The sequence below is a fragment of the Danio rerio genome, chromosome 8 (assembly GCF_052040795.2).
Source record: "Danio rerio strain M-AB ecotype USA chromosome 8, GRCz13ab, whole genome shotgun sequence".
In the NCBI taxonomy this organism is placed as follows: Eukaryota; Metazoa; Chordata; class Actinopteri; order Cypriniformes; family Danionidae; genus Danio; species Danio rerio.
Window position 1 is genome coordinate 54,486,741 of NC_141028.1, and position 15,760 is coordinate 54,502,500.

The window sequence follows — 15,760 nt, forward strand, 5'->3', positions numbered from 1 at the left end:
GATACCAATAGCCTGATTTTAATACGATTAAGACAATACTCTGATTAAGAGTTAATATTTTTTTTGATCAATTTAATTCGATTAAGGTCATAATTGACCTAAACAGAAATCAAATTAAGACATGAGCAGTATGCCGATTTTATTCGCATTATTAAAGTGCAGTACAGACATGTAAACACCTAATTACTATTACTCACATGTAGGATTTTCGCTGCATATTGCGACAGGATAGTCTCTACGCACATGGCTGTTTGACACTATTCTGACAATATACCTGTACATATTCACTATTCTACACCCACAGAGTCAGAGAAGGACCACAGACACCTGCATCGCGAAATGCGAAGGGTTTTTTTCCCATACGGAGCTCTTCCAGCAGTTCATACTCTCATCCAATATCTCGTTTGTCACGGGGGCATGCATGAAATGTTCCTGAATGAAAGTGAAAGTGCCAAACTGCAGTTAAAGTCGACAAACTAAAAATGAAACACCCGAAATTACATGAAACTGCGCAGGAAATGTGGCTAGCGTGGTGATGCAATGATGTTAATCGAATTACGTGCTAAAACAAGTAAAACGAGATTATAAGAGGAACATTCAAAAAGCAACTCATGTAAACGCCTTAAACATATTACTGTCTTATTCTGATTAAGTCAAATACTTTGATTACTGATGTCCACGTAAACGTAGTCAATGATAGAAGATTTCTAAAAGTCATTCTAATTTTATTAAGATACTAGAATTACCATATTTTATCCATAAACTACCGAAGATACCAATAGTAGTTTTTAATAATAAAAAAACACATGCAAATGAAAAGCCATCATCCTTTTTTTGTTCACAGGATTAGTGGTTACATTAGATTAACAACACAGCAGTATTGTCAGCTGCAGCAGATTGATTTTATAGCATCAGGTTAAACTTTCTGGCACCTTAATGGCAACCAAATACATTCAAAATAAATACAGGCCACAACTGAACATTGAGGATGATCTCTGATTGGCAATCTCCAAAATTAAACCAAGAACAGACTTGTGGTGAAAACATTGTGTCCACCAGTCTCTTAATAATTAATAATTTAAAATTATTAGTGATTTTAAAAGTTCATGAATTTGGTCTCCACGAAAGAGTTTGAACCCAGAAATAACACAAAATACATTATTTGGCTTATTAGCTTAATGTATTAACATTTGCAAAATGTGGAACTCCTTGAATTAATAAAAATCCTTTCTGCCTCGCTAGTTTTATTTTAAGGCTTTGTTATGACCTAAACCGGTCACCACAAATAAGGAGAAGTCGAGTACAATTGCGGTACAAAAATATATTTATTTACTATTATCAAAGGTCATGTTGCTAGCCCATCAGGTCCAAAACCGATCCCAGCCGAAAGGTAAGTGACCAGATTCCACGTGCAGCCTCTCCTTCTCGTCTGAAACGAACACGCTATTTATAGCAGAGCAACTCAATCACAAACCGGTGTTCTCAATCAGCTGGACCTGCAACACACACACACACACACACACACACACACACACACACACACAGATGCACAGACCGACACCCACACCCCAGCCACAAACGACCACAAGGGGTCGTCACAGCTTATACAAATCAAAAACATCCAATAAGGTGTAGTTAATGAGGTTTGTAAACAGATTGTGAAGAAATTAAAAATAAAAAGTCTATATTATGTAATTAGTTCAACTTAAACTCAACTGTAAAGTGTTTGATGTTTAACCAAATCTTTAAACAGATTGTTAATAGTTAGATGATGGTAAGATGATGTATTTGCGCCCTCTGGTGGTCAAGTTGTAGATAGGCCGGTATTATGACCCACAATTTAATATTTCATAAAGACTTGTTTTCTATTTTTTTCTGTCTTAAATGCGATTAATAAAAATACTGAATATTAGCCATGTCGATTATAGCAAATATTACATTTTAAAAATACTAACTTTTGTAACAAAGTGCCACTCCAGGCCTTCTGTACGAATTCTGCTAACCCAACTTACGCCAAAGGTTGAGTTTTTTTTTTCTGCAAACAATCATATTAATAAAACAAGCTTGTCTCTAATAAATATTTACATAGTTTACTTTTCTATTTTTTATATGTTTATAATGTAATTAATAGAAATATTGAATATTATCCATGTCGATTATAGCAAATATTACATTTGAAAAATAATAACTTTTTATAATTTCTTTTATTACGGTTATTATTCAGAATTCCCATTAATCACTTGTATATGTCATGTTCCTTTTTCATTTGGTTTGATTGTGCTGCTATTAAAACTTTTAAGATTTCCTTCAGTTAAAGCATGGACCGTTACATATATAAATATTCATCTCTTTTAAATGCAATTCAGCTTTTTTCCTGACATCGATTATTAATGATGCCTCTAATATGTCAAAAGCAAAATTTTAAATAGAATATCTGATTTGGTACAGTGAAATAATGACATGTAGATATAAATGTTTGTATTATACAAGTCCTTATCAGATAGAAAATTGCAATTAAGTAACTAAACCATGTCTGTTTATGATCTAGCACCTTTTTATGTTCCAGAAAGTAGATCGAGGAAAACATTGGTCAGCATTATATAAAATGAGGATGTGCAGTGCAGGAGCCTTTATATAAACAGGTTTCTTATTGTATTTGTTCAGTCAGTGAGGCTGCCACTGCAAACATTAACCCAGGGTTTATAGCATGCAGTGTGAGACGTTAACACACCATGAATATTCAGTATTAACTGTACGCAGTAGGGGCAAGGCAGTGGCGCAGTGGGTAGCATGTTCGCCTCTCAGCAAGAAGGTCGCTGGTTCGAACCTTGGCTCAGTTGGCGTTTCTGTGTGGAGTTTGCATGTTTTCCTCCGGGTGCTCCGGTGTCCCCCATAGTCCAAAGACATGTGGTACAGGTGAATTGGGTAGGCTAAATTATCCGTAGTGTATGAGAGTGTGTGTGGATGTTTCCCAGAGATGGGTTGCGTCTGGAAGGGCATTCGCTGCGTAAAAACTTGCTGGATAAGTTGGCGGTTCATTCCACTGTGGCGACCCCGGATTAATAAAGGGACTAAGCCGACAAGAAAATGAATGAATTGATGAACTGTACGCAGTGTTAACCATGAAGCAAGATATCCCAGTATTTTGTTAAGTTTAAGATGTTAACTACTTCAAATGTTTTGAATATTCTCTCTACCATGTCTGTTGTTTCTCAGGTTTTTTGAAGATCTGGATAAGCGTCACCAAGCAAACCCTTTGATCGAGCGCATCAGTGATATAGTGGCAACTTACGCAACTAAGCACTTTGAGCCATACATCGTGTACTGCTCCAATGAGACCTTCCAGCAGAGAACCCTCCAAAAACTACTGTAAGCATCAGTGCCATGTAGAAAACGATCTGGAGAGAACTTTTACAAGGAGTTTGACCTGCCATGTGGTGTATATTTGGGTTTCAGGTCGAGTAACAGTGCGTTTCGAGAGACTCTGAAGCAGATCGAAACCAGTGAGGATTGTGGAGGTTTACCCATGCTCTCCTTCCTCATCTTACCCATGCAGAGAGTCACCCGTCTGCCGCTTCTGATGGATGTAAGATTTACAGTCCTTCTGTTACCTGCAGCTTTCTATTGAACATCTATGGCATGAGGGATTATGCCTAAACCAGAGGTATTGGGAATGGCGAGATGCTAATGGTCTAATCCGATTCAATGATTTATTCTAAGCTAAGCTAAAAATTCTATCGTCAGACCAGTCGATGTGCTTAATGGATTTAAAATATTGTAAAACTCAACTATTTCAACTCTATAAGGAGGTGTTGTATAAGGAGCATACACTACCTGACAAAAGTCTTGTCGTGGATCCCAGTTGTAAGAGCAACAGATAATAACTTGACTTCTAGTTGATCATTTGGAAAAGTGTCAGAAGGTCGGTTTTTCTGATGAATCGTCTGTTGAGCTTCATCCCAATCATCACAAATACAGCAGAAGACCTACTGGAACCCGCATAGACCAAGATTCTCACATGAAATTAGTCAAGTTTGGTAAAGAAAAAATCATGGTTTAGAGTTACATTCAGTATGGGGGCATGCGAGAAATCTGCAGACTGGATGGCAACATCAACAGCCTGAGGTATCAAGACATTTGTGCTGCCCAATGCATTACAAACCAGAGGAGAGGGCAAATTCTTCAGCAGGATAGCGCTCATTATACTTCAGCCTCCACATCAAAGTTCCTTAAGCAAATAAAGGTCAAGGTGCTCCAGCATTGGCCAGCCCAGTCACCAGGCATGAACATTATTGAGCATGTCTGGGGTAAGATAGAGGAGGAGGCATTGAAGATGAATCCAAAGGATCTTGATGAACTCTGGGAGTCCTGCAGGAACGCTTTCTTTGCCATTCCAGAAAACTTTGTTAATAAGTGATTTGAGTCATTGCAGAGATGTATGGATGCAGTCCTCCAAGCTCATGGGAGTCATACACAATATTCAATCTTTTTCTACTGCAGCATGACTTTATATTCTACACTGTACATTATTTCTGTTAAGTGACAAGACTTTTGTCTAAGAGAAGTCAGACCTTACTGTCCTAGTTAAATGATTAAAATCTAGGCATGATCATTTTTTATTTTGGTAAAATAAGCTAAATCTACAGGCCTTCGCCTTTCATATAAGCCACTTCTGATACCAGATGATCAACTACAAGTTAAGGTTTTTTTTTTTGTTGTTCCTAAAACTTAGGAAGGCGGTGACAAGATTTTTGCCAGGTAGAGTATATCCCCCCCCAAAAAAGTGGTGTTGGATCAAAGTTGGAGCTAAAATAGGCATCTTGGAAACAAATTTTCAGAACTTATATTGAACTTGTTTGTCTTTCCAAACCTCCACAGACCATCTGTGAGAAGACCACTAAAGAGACGGCTGAATATTATAAAGCCTGCTGGGCTTTTAAAGCTATCAGTAAGGTACAGTCTTACTCTCTTTACATCAAGTGTTAATGTGAGAAAATATATCTTTTCTTAAATTGTAATAGCTGTGGATTTGGTAAGCGTTAGTACCCTACAAGTAGTTTTGGTTAGTTTTTAGTCATGTTCACAAGATAAATTGCATAAAGCAGATACTAAAATTCCGACAAAAGCTATGATATGCAAGCTTTGTGTCATAATAGTCTTCAATATGACAGTATTTCAGAAATGTAATCACAGCACAACCTGTGTACTTTGTCACAGTTGATGTAAGTTGTTTTGTTTTTTTCCTCCTTTCAGCTGGTGAAGAGCTGTAATGATGGAGCTCGGAGGATGGAGCGGACAGAGCAAATGTACACCATCCAGAAACAGATGGAGTTTGGCAAAATCAAGGTACATGGTTGCCTAGGTGGCTGAGAAAGGATTCAGATTACTTTTAAAACGTAAGACTATTTTAAAGAAGGCAGATCCCAAAATACACACACACACACACACACACACACACACACACACACACACACACACACACACACACACACACACACACACTAGTGTTGACATGATTACCAGGTTTAAGATATACCATAGTAAATAGTGTGACTGTTAGTATTACTATTTCAATTTTTCATTGTAATTATAACTGTCGTTGATTATTGCTGATTTGAAAACTACCTGTATATTCTGCTAATGGTCTAATCCGATTCAATGATTCATGCTAAGCTAAGCTAAAAGTGAGACTCCCAGACCCAGAGATCGGCTAATTGGATTCAAAAATGGTCAAACTCAGCTGTTCAACTCTAAGGGTCTGCATGTTTATATACCAAATGCATATTTGGTATATATACACTGTATATATAAATATGTTGTATTCATTTCATTTAAAGTGTGCACTGCACATTGTTGAGACGAATGAGTTAATGGCTGACTAAATAGCAAATCAGTCAGACAAATCACAATGGATTAAAAAGTAGTAAAACTCAACTCTTTATCTCCTAGGGGTCATAAAATGAGGTTGTATAATGGGCATTTTCTAAAATAATAAGTGGTGTGTTCCTTTAAGGTGTGTTTGATCAGAGTTCAAATCGCAATATCAGAATTGCAATTATATATTTTTGTTTAATCACACAAGCTGTTTCAACTTTTATAAAGAAGCTTTATTCCATTTTTTGTAAAGACAACATAAATATGAATCCTTGTGAGGTACTTTTCCAAGTGCAAGAGGTCCTATGACGATCCTTCCCCTCTCTCTGCTCCCAATGCATTCCTGTCTGTTCTCAACTATCCCAAAAAAAGGGTGAAAAGCCCCTTAATGATAATAATAATAATAATAATAATAATAATAATAATAATAATAATAACACAAAGAAAACAATGTACATAAAAACTAAACCAATTACATGAATAGTCCAATATTATGTAGTTTGTTCATTTTCAGATACAAAACCTGGTGGAATGCTTGAAGTGTGTGTGACATTTATTTATTTTTATTTTATTTATTTATTTATTTTTTTTATTAGGTTGTTTTAACAAAACCATGATAGTATTAATAATCTTGATAAGTTTGGTCACTATGATCCTGATATTACATTTTTATAGCATTATATCTCTAACACACAGGCTGTGAATACCTATTTACATGTGATTTTTCAGGTTTTTTATTTTTAGTAAATTTGCTAAAATTTCGAAAACTCTTTTTTCACATTGTCATTATGGGCTATTACGTGTGGAATTTTGAGGAAATAAATGAATTTAATCCATTTTGCAATACGGCTGTAACATCAAAAGTTTGGAAAAAGTGAAGCGCTATAAATACTTTGCGGAAAATAAGTAATTTAGCAAGACAATTACAAACTAACTTGTCACAGAACCAAGCATGTTAATATTTTAATAAGGCCAATTTGCAAATAGGCTAGTTTAATTTCTTGTATGTCTTCCAGCAGCAGTGATTTGGGGATTCATTTGTGTTATTTTAACCTTGTTTAGTTTTTAAATAAGATCATGTGGACATGACAATATAGCATCTCACCCAATGGGCTTTAACAACTTACCTTTTTTTCTCACCGCAGGTTTTGTTCACAAACAAATGTTGCACGCAAACTCTGATTATTTTTAGTCAGACTTGTAAATTCAATTAATCTTTAAATAGAGATTTGCTCTGACCGGGTCATTTGAGTTAAGTTGTTGACTAGAGAACGAAACCTAAAGGATCTGGTCAAACAAATTATTCAGTGCCATTTGTCAATCATTATAATTAATATTCAAAGTTTTAGTCTGCATTTATTAATGCTTTATTAAAATCCAAATTAGTGCTTGTTAACATTAGTTCGTTCATTATGAGTTGACAAGAACTACTGGGCAATTTTATTTTAAATAATGTTAGCAAAGAATAGTAAATACTGTAATAAATGTATTGTTTATTATTTGTTCATGTTAGTAAATAGATTAACTAATGGAATCTTATTGTAAAGTGTTACCACTAATATTTCAGTTCAAAATATTGATGGTTTTATAAAATGTGGCACAAAAAGTTTGGCCAGAGGAGAAATGGTCGTGCCCAACTGAACCTGTTTTTTTTTCCTGTACTTTGGTCAATTGGTGAAGTTTGTTCCTCGCCATTGTCGCCACTGGCTTGCTTGGTTTGGGACTTGTGGAGCTGCGCATCAAAGGATTTGCTCTTCAGTGTTTGGACTTTCAGCAGTGAAAATTAAACCACACTGAACTGAACTAAACTGAACTTACACTCTGAAAATGACTGACACAGTTTACTAGAACTTCTATGTTAAGCTGCTTTGACACAATCTACATGGTAAAAGCGCTATAGAAATAAAGATGAATTTAATGTAATTTAATCTGTGGGCAGTACGTCAAATGTATGGACACGCATACATACACACACACCAAACAGCAGCAGGGCAGAGGAGCGCTAGTCACTGAATCCAGTCGCAGGTTCTCAACTATCCACCATATTTTGTCTTTATTTTATGCGCGCCGTTTATCTTTGTTATCCGTCGCACTCTGTATTTAGCTTTACGCTTGTACGGTGGCTTTACACGGTCAAAACACCTCTCAAAGTGCTTTTTCGGATGTGAAAAGGCGAAAAACAATCAAATTCAGTTCAATTTTTTTTTTATTTTTTATGACGGACGAAAGTTTCAGAGGCAATATGTCAATATGATGCACACATCAGGTGGTCGAATTTATTTTTAAACTTGCGAAAATTACGGACAAAAATTTATATTCAGTGTTCAATAACCTTTACTCTAATCAATTGTAATTTTTCAGGGGAAAAAAAGAACTTTAAATGAAAATAGTTTTATTTAAAATTTGGAAAAAAATGTTATAAGACCTTTTTAAAAAACATAATGGTTTTCTCAAACCCACCACAGTAATTCCTGAAAATCTACAGTAAGTCTGTTCAAGAGGTCTCTCATTTTGTTGAAAATCTAAAAAAAATAAAATAAAAAATCAAATCATTAATTTAGTATATTGGCAAAATACGCAAGACTGATGCTACGGTCACACTAGAGTTTGTGCCTGCAAAATTTTGTCGTACGGCGCTGTGAAAGGAGGTTGGCCTAAACAAGATGATTAGACATATAAAAAGCGAGCAATTGGTCCATACTTTTTATTTCTGTCCAGAGATATCATGTTTTGATCCTCGATTGGTCTCACGCAGTCAAGTAATGCGATTTCCCAGGTCAAAGTTCACCAATCTTAAACTTTGCAACGCAGCGAACTGCGCAACTTGTTGCACAAGCTTGTGTTTCCGGTCTGACACCTTCACGTGCATATGAATGGAAGTTTACGCCGCTTGAGTGTAAATATATTCCAGTGATGATCATTTGATTTACAGTTAATATTTTAATAAAATTACAAATTCCAATTTTATTTATTTATTTAAATTTTTTTATGAAATGTTACAAATTTTCAAAAAGTGTTAAAAGGGATGGCCCATGTGTAAATTGGTTGTAAATCATGCTTAGTGACTTTACTAGAAGTTGATAAAGGGTATTTTACTAATGCATTAAATGTGATCAAAAACTATTATATACTGAAGCTTTAAAGGGCACCTATGGTAAAAAATCTACTTTTCAAGCTGTTTAGACAGATCTGTGTGTTGGTATAGTGTACAGACCGTCATACTGGGGTGATATGAACACACCCAAGTCCTTTTTTTTTCAATTTAACTACAAAAAAAAGAGTCGGCCAATTGGAGCTGTTTTCAAATCGATCGCACCATTACGTAGGTGTGTGATTCCCCCCGCCCACCGAATTGATTAACAGCTGCGCGCATTAACATGTTCCGGTAGTCACGTGTATATGTCAACAAGACCAGACAGACATACGCAAAGCAACCGGGAATAAAAGGTCTGTTCTGTTCGCTAGGATCAGCAATCATCATCAAATGTGATTAAGAGTAAGTTTCACATGTTTAAAGTGTTTTAAAACAGAGTATGTGTGTAATTAATTACAGCGATTTACTTCAGCTTTACTTCATCAGCACAGCCGCGTGTCAGAACAATTATAAAAGAAGACGCTTCAATCCTGGTTTGTGGAAGTTAAATCAGGTTTATTTTTACATTAACATCACAGATATCCACACAGTACTTGAGGTTAGCCTTAACTAAGCTAAGCACGCTCTGTCTGTCTGCCTGCCTGCCTGCCTGCGTGTGTGTGTGTGTGTCATCTGCGGTGTGTGTGCGCGTGCGCACGTTAACTTCGTAACGATATTGTGTGTGACTCATCAATGCAACTTCACAATACTGATTAGTAAAGGTTAGTTCTTACTGTAGTATTTCTCTCAAACGCTACGTGAGACCTTCTTCCTTTAAGTCTGTCTGTTGTCTGACGCAGCTGAGGGAGGAGGCATGTAGAAACAGTAGGCGGGAAAGACTCGTCTTAAAGGCGCAGTACGACAAAACCACCCCCTGCTGGAAATCAGTATAAAACAGCATCTTGTAAAAGGTATAATGAAAAATCTGATGGGTGTTTTGAGCTGAAACTTTATATACACATTCTAGAGACGCAAAAGACTTATATTAAATCTGAAAAAAGGGGTAACCTAGGTGCTCTTTAAAGAGAATCTTTTTTAAGGGCTTTTTGTTGTTGTTTTCCCCCTTTTCTCTGTTTGACAAATGACTTATTAGATTAGAGGACGATTCGATATGATAAAAACAGAATTTACTTATTTACTTTTACATTTACTCGAGTATATTTCCAGGCAGAAACTTTTAATTAAGTCAAATGTTCTCTCTGCTCTTCAGTGTCATATTTTTGACTGTTCCTCTGTATTCTCTCATCAGTTTATCTTTATTTCTATAGCGCTTTTACAATGTAGATTGTCAAAGCAGCTTAACATAGAAGTTTTAGTAAATTGAAACTGTTTCAGTCCAGTTTTCAGAGTTGAAGTTCACTTTAGTTTAGTTCAGTGTGGTTTAATTTTTACTGCTGAAAGTCCAAGCACTGAAGAAACAACAAATCCATTAATACACAGCTCCACAAGTCCCAAACCAAGCAAGCCAGTGGCGACAATGGCGAGGAACAAACTTCACCAATTGATGAAAGTGAAGGAAAAAAATAAATGTACTTAAAGCACAGTTCACCCCTCCTGAATGATTAAAAAAAAAGCCATTACATTCTAAGAGTGTTTTAAAAGTAAGGGTTTAATAAATAAGTTTGAGATCAGCTGGAAAAGAAAAGCATTTCTGAAGGAGTTTTATTGATGACCTCCTCATAAAAAAGCAAAGGAATGTTCTGAACAAACCACACTGTTTTTATGCATGTGTTAGCCTTTCCCTCTGGTGTCGTCTTCTCGCTGGCTGAAGAAAAGCGGTGAGCTGGCTGTGTACACCGATGATCTCAGCATTTTCCGGAAGGCCTTCAGCTTCAAGAGCTACTACCTGTTCCTCTTCAATGATGTGCTCATCGTCACCAAGAAAAAGAGGTCAGTATTGCTGATTCTGTATAGTCCTGTAACAAATCACTTCACTTTCATAGGACTTCACCACACTGTTTACTAGTGCTGCATTTTAATCAGCGCCCTAGCTTCCTGGGTTGTTTATCAGTAGGTCGTGTGCATGAAATTCGGGACACACTGAAAGTGACAAGCTTTGAGACAAGTTTTAAAAAATTACGTTATAGCTAAATGATTTAATTGTTTCATTTACCAGCAACATTTCAGCCATTAAAACAATTATAAATGTTTGCTAGATTTTTCATAACCTATCTAGCTGTGTTCGTATTGATGTATAAATGTGTTACTACTCGCAAACGTCACATCATTACACAATTTATACAAAAATCGTTACAAAATATACAATAAATTGTTACAAGATGTACAATAAATTAATACATTTTTAGAAAAACTTCTCGTTTGCCATTACGCTCAATGACTTGGGTCACGTGATTTATATTTCGCACTTCCATACTTCCGCATAGTGCGAATCAATGTATAAATGTGTCACACTACTCGCAATCGTCACAAAATTGACACAGTTTAAACAAAAATGGTTACAAAATTTACAGAAAACAAATAACAGAGTATTTTTAGAAAAACTTCTCTCGTTTGTCAATTGGCTTGATGATTTGGGTCACATAATCCATATTTCGTGCTTCCCAACATCCGAATGTATGCACAGTGCGCATCAATGTATAAATGCATCACGCTGCTCACAATTACAAAATTGGCAGAAAATAAATAAATAACAGATTATTTTTAGAAAAACTCTTGATTGTCATTACGCTTGATTTGGGTCACATGATTCATATTTTGCACTTCCGAACTTTTGCATAGAGCATATCAATGTGTAAATGTGTCGCGCTACTCGTATTTGTCACATTTACACAAAAATTGTTACAAAATGTACAAAAAATAAATGAATAACATTTTTTTTTTTTTTAGAAAAACCTTTCTTGTTTGTCATTCCGGTTAATGATTTGGGTCACGTGATTCATATTTCACGCTTTCGAACTTCCGCATAGTGCGTATCGATGTGTAAATGTGTCACGCTACTCATATTCATTACAGAATTGACACAAAAATCTTTACAAAATGTACAATAAATGACATTACTTGTTTATTATTTGTTGTTTGTTTGTTATTCCGCTTCTTGATTTGGGTCAAGTGATTTATATTTCGCTCTTCCGAACATATGCAGAGTGCGTATAGATGTATAAATGCATTACGCTACTAGTTATCATAAAATGTACACATTTTGCACAAACATCATTACAAAATGTACAATACATGAATAACAGTTTATTTTCAGAAAAACTTTCATTCTGCTTGACTTTCTATTTTGTGCTTTCAACCTTCCGCATAGTGCGAATCAATGTATAAATGTGTCACGCTACTCATATTCATCATAAAATTTACACACAAATTTTTACTAAATGTACAAAAAATAAACAAATAACACATTATTTTTAGAAAAACCTTTCTTGTTTGTCATTCTGCTTGATGATTTAGGTCACGTGAATTATATTTCGTGCTTCCGAATGTATGCACAGTGTGCATCAATGTATAAATGCATCACGTTGCTCACAATTACAAAATTGACAGAAAATAAATAAATAACAGATTATTTTTAGAAAAACTCTTGATTGTCATTATGCTTGATTTGGGTCAAGTGATTCTTATTTTGCACTTCCGAACTTTTGCATAGAGCATATCAATGTATAAATGTGTCGCGCTACTCGTAATTGTCACATTTACACAAAAATTGTTACAAAATGTACAAAAAATAAATGAATAACATTTTTTTTTTTTTAGAAAAACCTTTCTTGTTTGTCATTCCGGTTAATGATTTGGGTCACGTGATTCATATTTCACGCTTTCGAACTTCTGCATAGTGCGTATCGATGTATAAATGTGTCACGCTACTCATATTCATTACAAAATTGACACAAAAATCTTTACAAAATGTACAATAAATATCATCGATACATATTTCACGCTTTCGAACTTCTGCATAGTGCGTATCGATGTGTAAATGTGTCACGCTACTCATATTCATTACAAAATTGACACAAAAATCTTTACAAAATGTACAATAAATATCATTACTTGTTTATTATTTGTTGTTTGTTTGTTATTCCGCTTCTTGATTTGGGTCAAGTGATTTATATTTCGCTCTTCCGAACATATGCAGAGTGCGTATAGATGTATAAATGCATAACGCTACTTGTTATTATAAAATGTACACATTTTGCACAAAAATCATTACAAAATGTACAATACATGAATAACAGTTTATTTTCAGAAAAACTTTCATTCTGCTTGACTTTCTATTTTGTGCTTTCAACCTTCCGCATAGTGCGAATCAATGTATAAATGTGTCACGCTACTCATATTCATCATAAAATTTACACACAAATTTTTACTAAATGTACAAAAAATAAACAAATAACACATTATTTTTAGAAAAACCTTTCTTGTTTGTCATTCTGCTTGATGATTTAGGTCACGTGAATTATATTTCGTGCTTCCGAATGTATGCACAGTGCGCATCAATGTATAAATGCATCACGCTGCTCACAATTACAAAATTGGCAGAAAATAAATAAATAACAGATTATTTTTAGAAAAACTCTTGATTGTCTTTACGCTTGATTTGGGTCACGTGATTCTTATTTTGCACTTCCGAACTTTTGCATAGAGCATATCAATGTGTAAATGAGTCGCGCTACTCGTAATTGTCACATTTACACAAAAATTGTTACAAAATGTACAAAAAATAAATGAATAACATTTTTTTTTTTTTTTAGAAAAACCTTTCTTGTTTGTCATTCCGGTTAATGATTTGGGTCACGTGATTCATATTTCACGCTTTCGAACTTCCGCATAGTGCGTATCGATGTGTAAATGTGTCACACTACTCATATTCATTACAAAATTGACACAAAAATCTTTACAAAATGTACAATAAATATCATTACTTGTTTATTATTTGTTGTTTGTTTGTTATTCCGCTTCTTGATTTGGGTCAAGTGATTTATATTTCGCTCTTCCGAACATATGCAGAGTGCGTATAGATGTATAAATGCATAACGCTACTTGTTATCATAAAATGTACACGTTTTGCACAAAAATCATTACAAAATGTACAATACATGAATAACAGTTTATTTTCAGAAAAACTTTCATTCTGCTTGATGATTTGGGTCACGTGATTCATATTTTGTGCTTGCAACCTTCCGCATAGTGTGAATAGATGTATAAGTGTGTCAAGCTACTCATATTCATCATAAAATTTACACACAAATTTTCACTAAATGTACAAAAACAAATAACACATTATTTTTAGAAAAACTTTTCTTGTTTGTCATTCTGCTTGATGATTTAGGTCACATGAATTATATTTCGTGCATCCGAACGTATGCACAGTGCGCATCAATGTATAAATGCATCACGCTGCTCACAATTACAAAATTGGCAGAAAATATATAAATAACAGATTATTTTTAGAAAAACTCTTGATTGTCATTACGCTTGATTTGGGTCACATGATTCATATTTTGCACTTCCGAACTTTTGCATAGAGCATATCAATGTGTAAATGAGTCGCGCTACTCGTAATTGTCACATTTACACAAAAATTGTTACAAAATGTACAAAAAATAAATGAATAACATTTTTTTTTTTTTTTTAGAAAAACCTTTCTTGTTTGTCATTCCGGTTAATGATTTGGGTCACGTGATTCATATTTCACGCTTTCGAACTTCCGCATAGTGCGTATCGATGTGTAAATGTGTCACGCTACTCATATTCATTACAAAATTGACACAAAAATCTTTACAAAATGTACAATAAATATCATTACTTGTTTATTATTTGTTGTTTGTTTGTTATTCCGCTTCTTGATTTGGGTCAAGTGATTTATATTTCGCTCTTCCGAACATATGCAGAGTGCGTATAGATGTATAAATGCATAACGCTACTTGTTATTATAAAATGTACACGTTTTGCACAAAAATCATTACAAAATGTACAATACATGAATAACAGTTTATTTTCAGAAAAACTTTCATTCTGCTTGACTTTCTATTTTGTGCTTTCAACCTTCCGCATAGTGCGAATCGATGTATAAATGTGTCACGCTACTCATATTCATCATAAAATTTACACACAAATTTTTACTAAATGTACAAAAAATAAACAAATAACACATTATTTTTAGAAAAACCTTTCTTGTTTGTCATTCTGCTTGATGATTTAGGTCACGTGAATTATATTTCGTGCTTCCGAATGTATGCACAGTGTGCATCAATGTATAAATGCATCACGTTGCTCACAATTACAAAATTGACAGAAAATAAATAAATAACAGATTATTTTTAGAAAAACTCTTGATTGTCATTACGCTTGATTTGGGTCACGTGATTCTTATTTTGCACTTCCGAACTTTTGCATAGAGCATATCAATGTATAAATGTGTCGCGCTACTCGTAATTGTCACATTTACACAAAAATTGTTACAAAATGTACAAAAAATAAATGAATAACATTTTTTTTTTTTTTTAGAAAAACCTTTCTTGTTTGTCATTCCGGTTAATGATTTGGGTCACGTGATTCATATTTCACGCTTTCGAACTTCCGCATAGTGCGTATCGATGTGTAAATGTGTCACACTACTCATATTCATTACAAAATTGACACAAAAATCTTTACAAAATGTACAATAAATATCATTACTTGTTTATTATTTGTTGTTTGTTTGTTATTCCGCTTCTTGATTTGGGTCAAGTGATTTATATTTCGCTCTTCCGAACATATGCAGAGTGCGTATAGATGTATAAATGCATAACG

At 34.5% G+C, this 15,760-nt stretch overlaps 1 protein-coding gene across 7 annotated transcripts in view; it reads left to right on the plus strand.

Moving 5' to 3' along the window:
• The window catches only part of arhgef16 (Rho guanine nucleotide exchange factor 16), a 48,991-nt gene that overhangs the window by 21,939 nt on the left and 11,292 nt on the right, over window positions 1–15,760 (plus strand). For 5 of the 7 annotated variants that reach the window (NM_001123283.2, NM_001442395.1, NM_001442396.1 and 2 more), the window contains 5 exon segments: window positions 3,217–3,369; window positions 3,457–3,586; window positions 4,879–4,953; window positions 5,254–5,346; window positions 10,743–10,897. In NM_001123283.2, coding sequence (NP_001116755.2) covers window positions 3,217–3,369; window positions 3,457–3,586; window positions 4,879–4,953; window positions 5,254–5,346; window positions 10,743–10,897 — 606 coding nt within the window. 7 annotated transcript variants of the gene reach the window in all.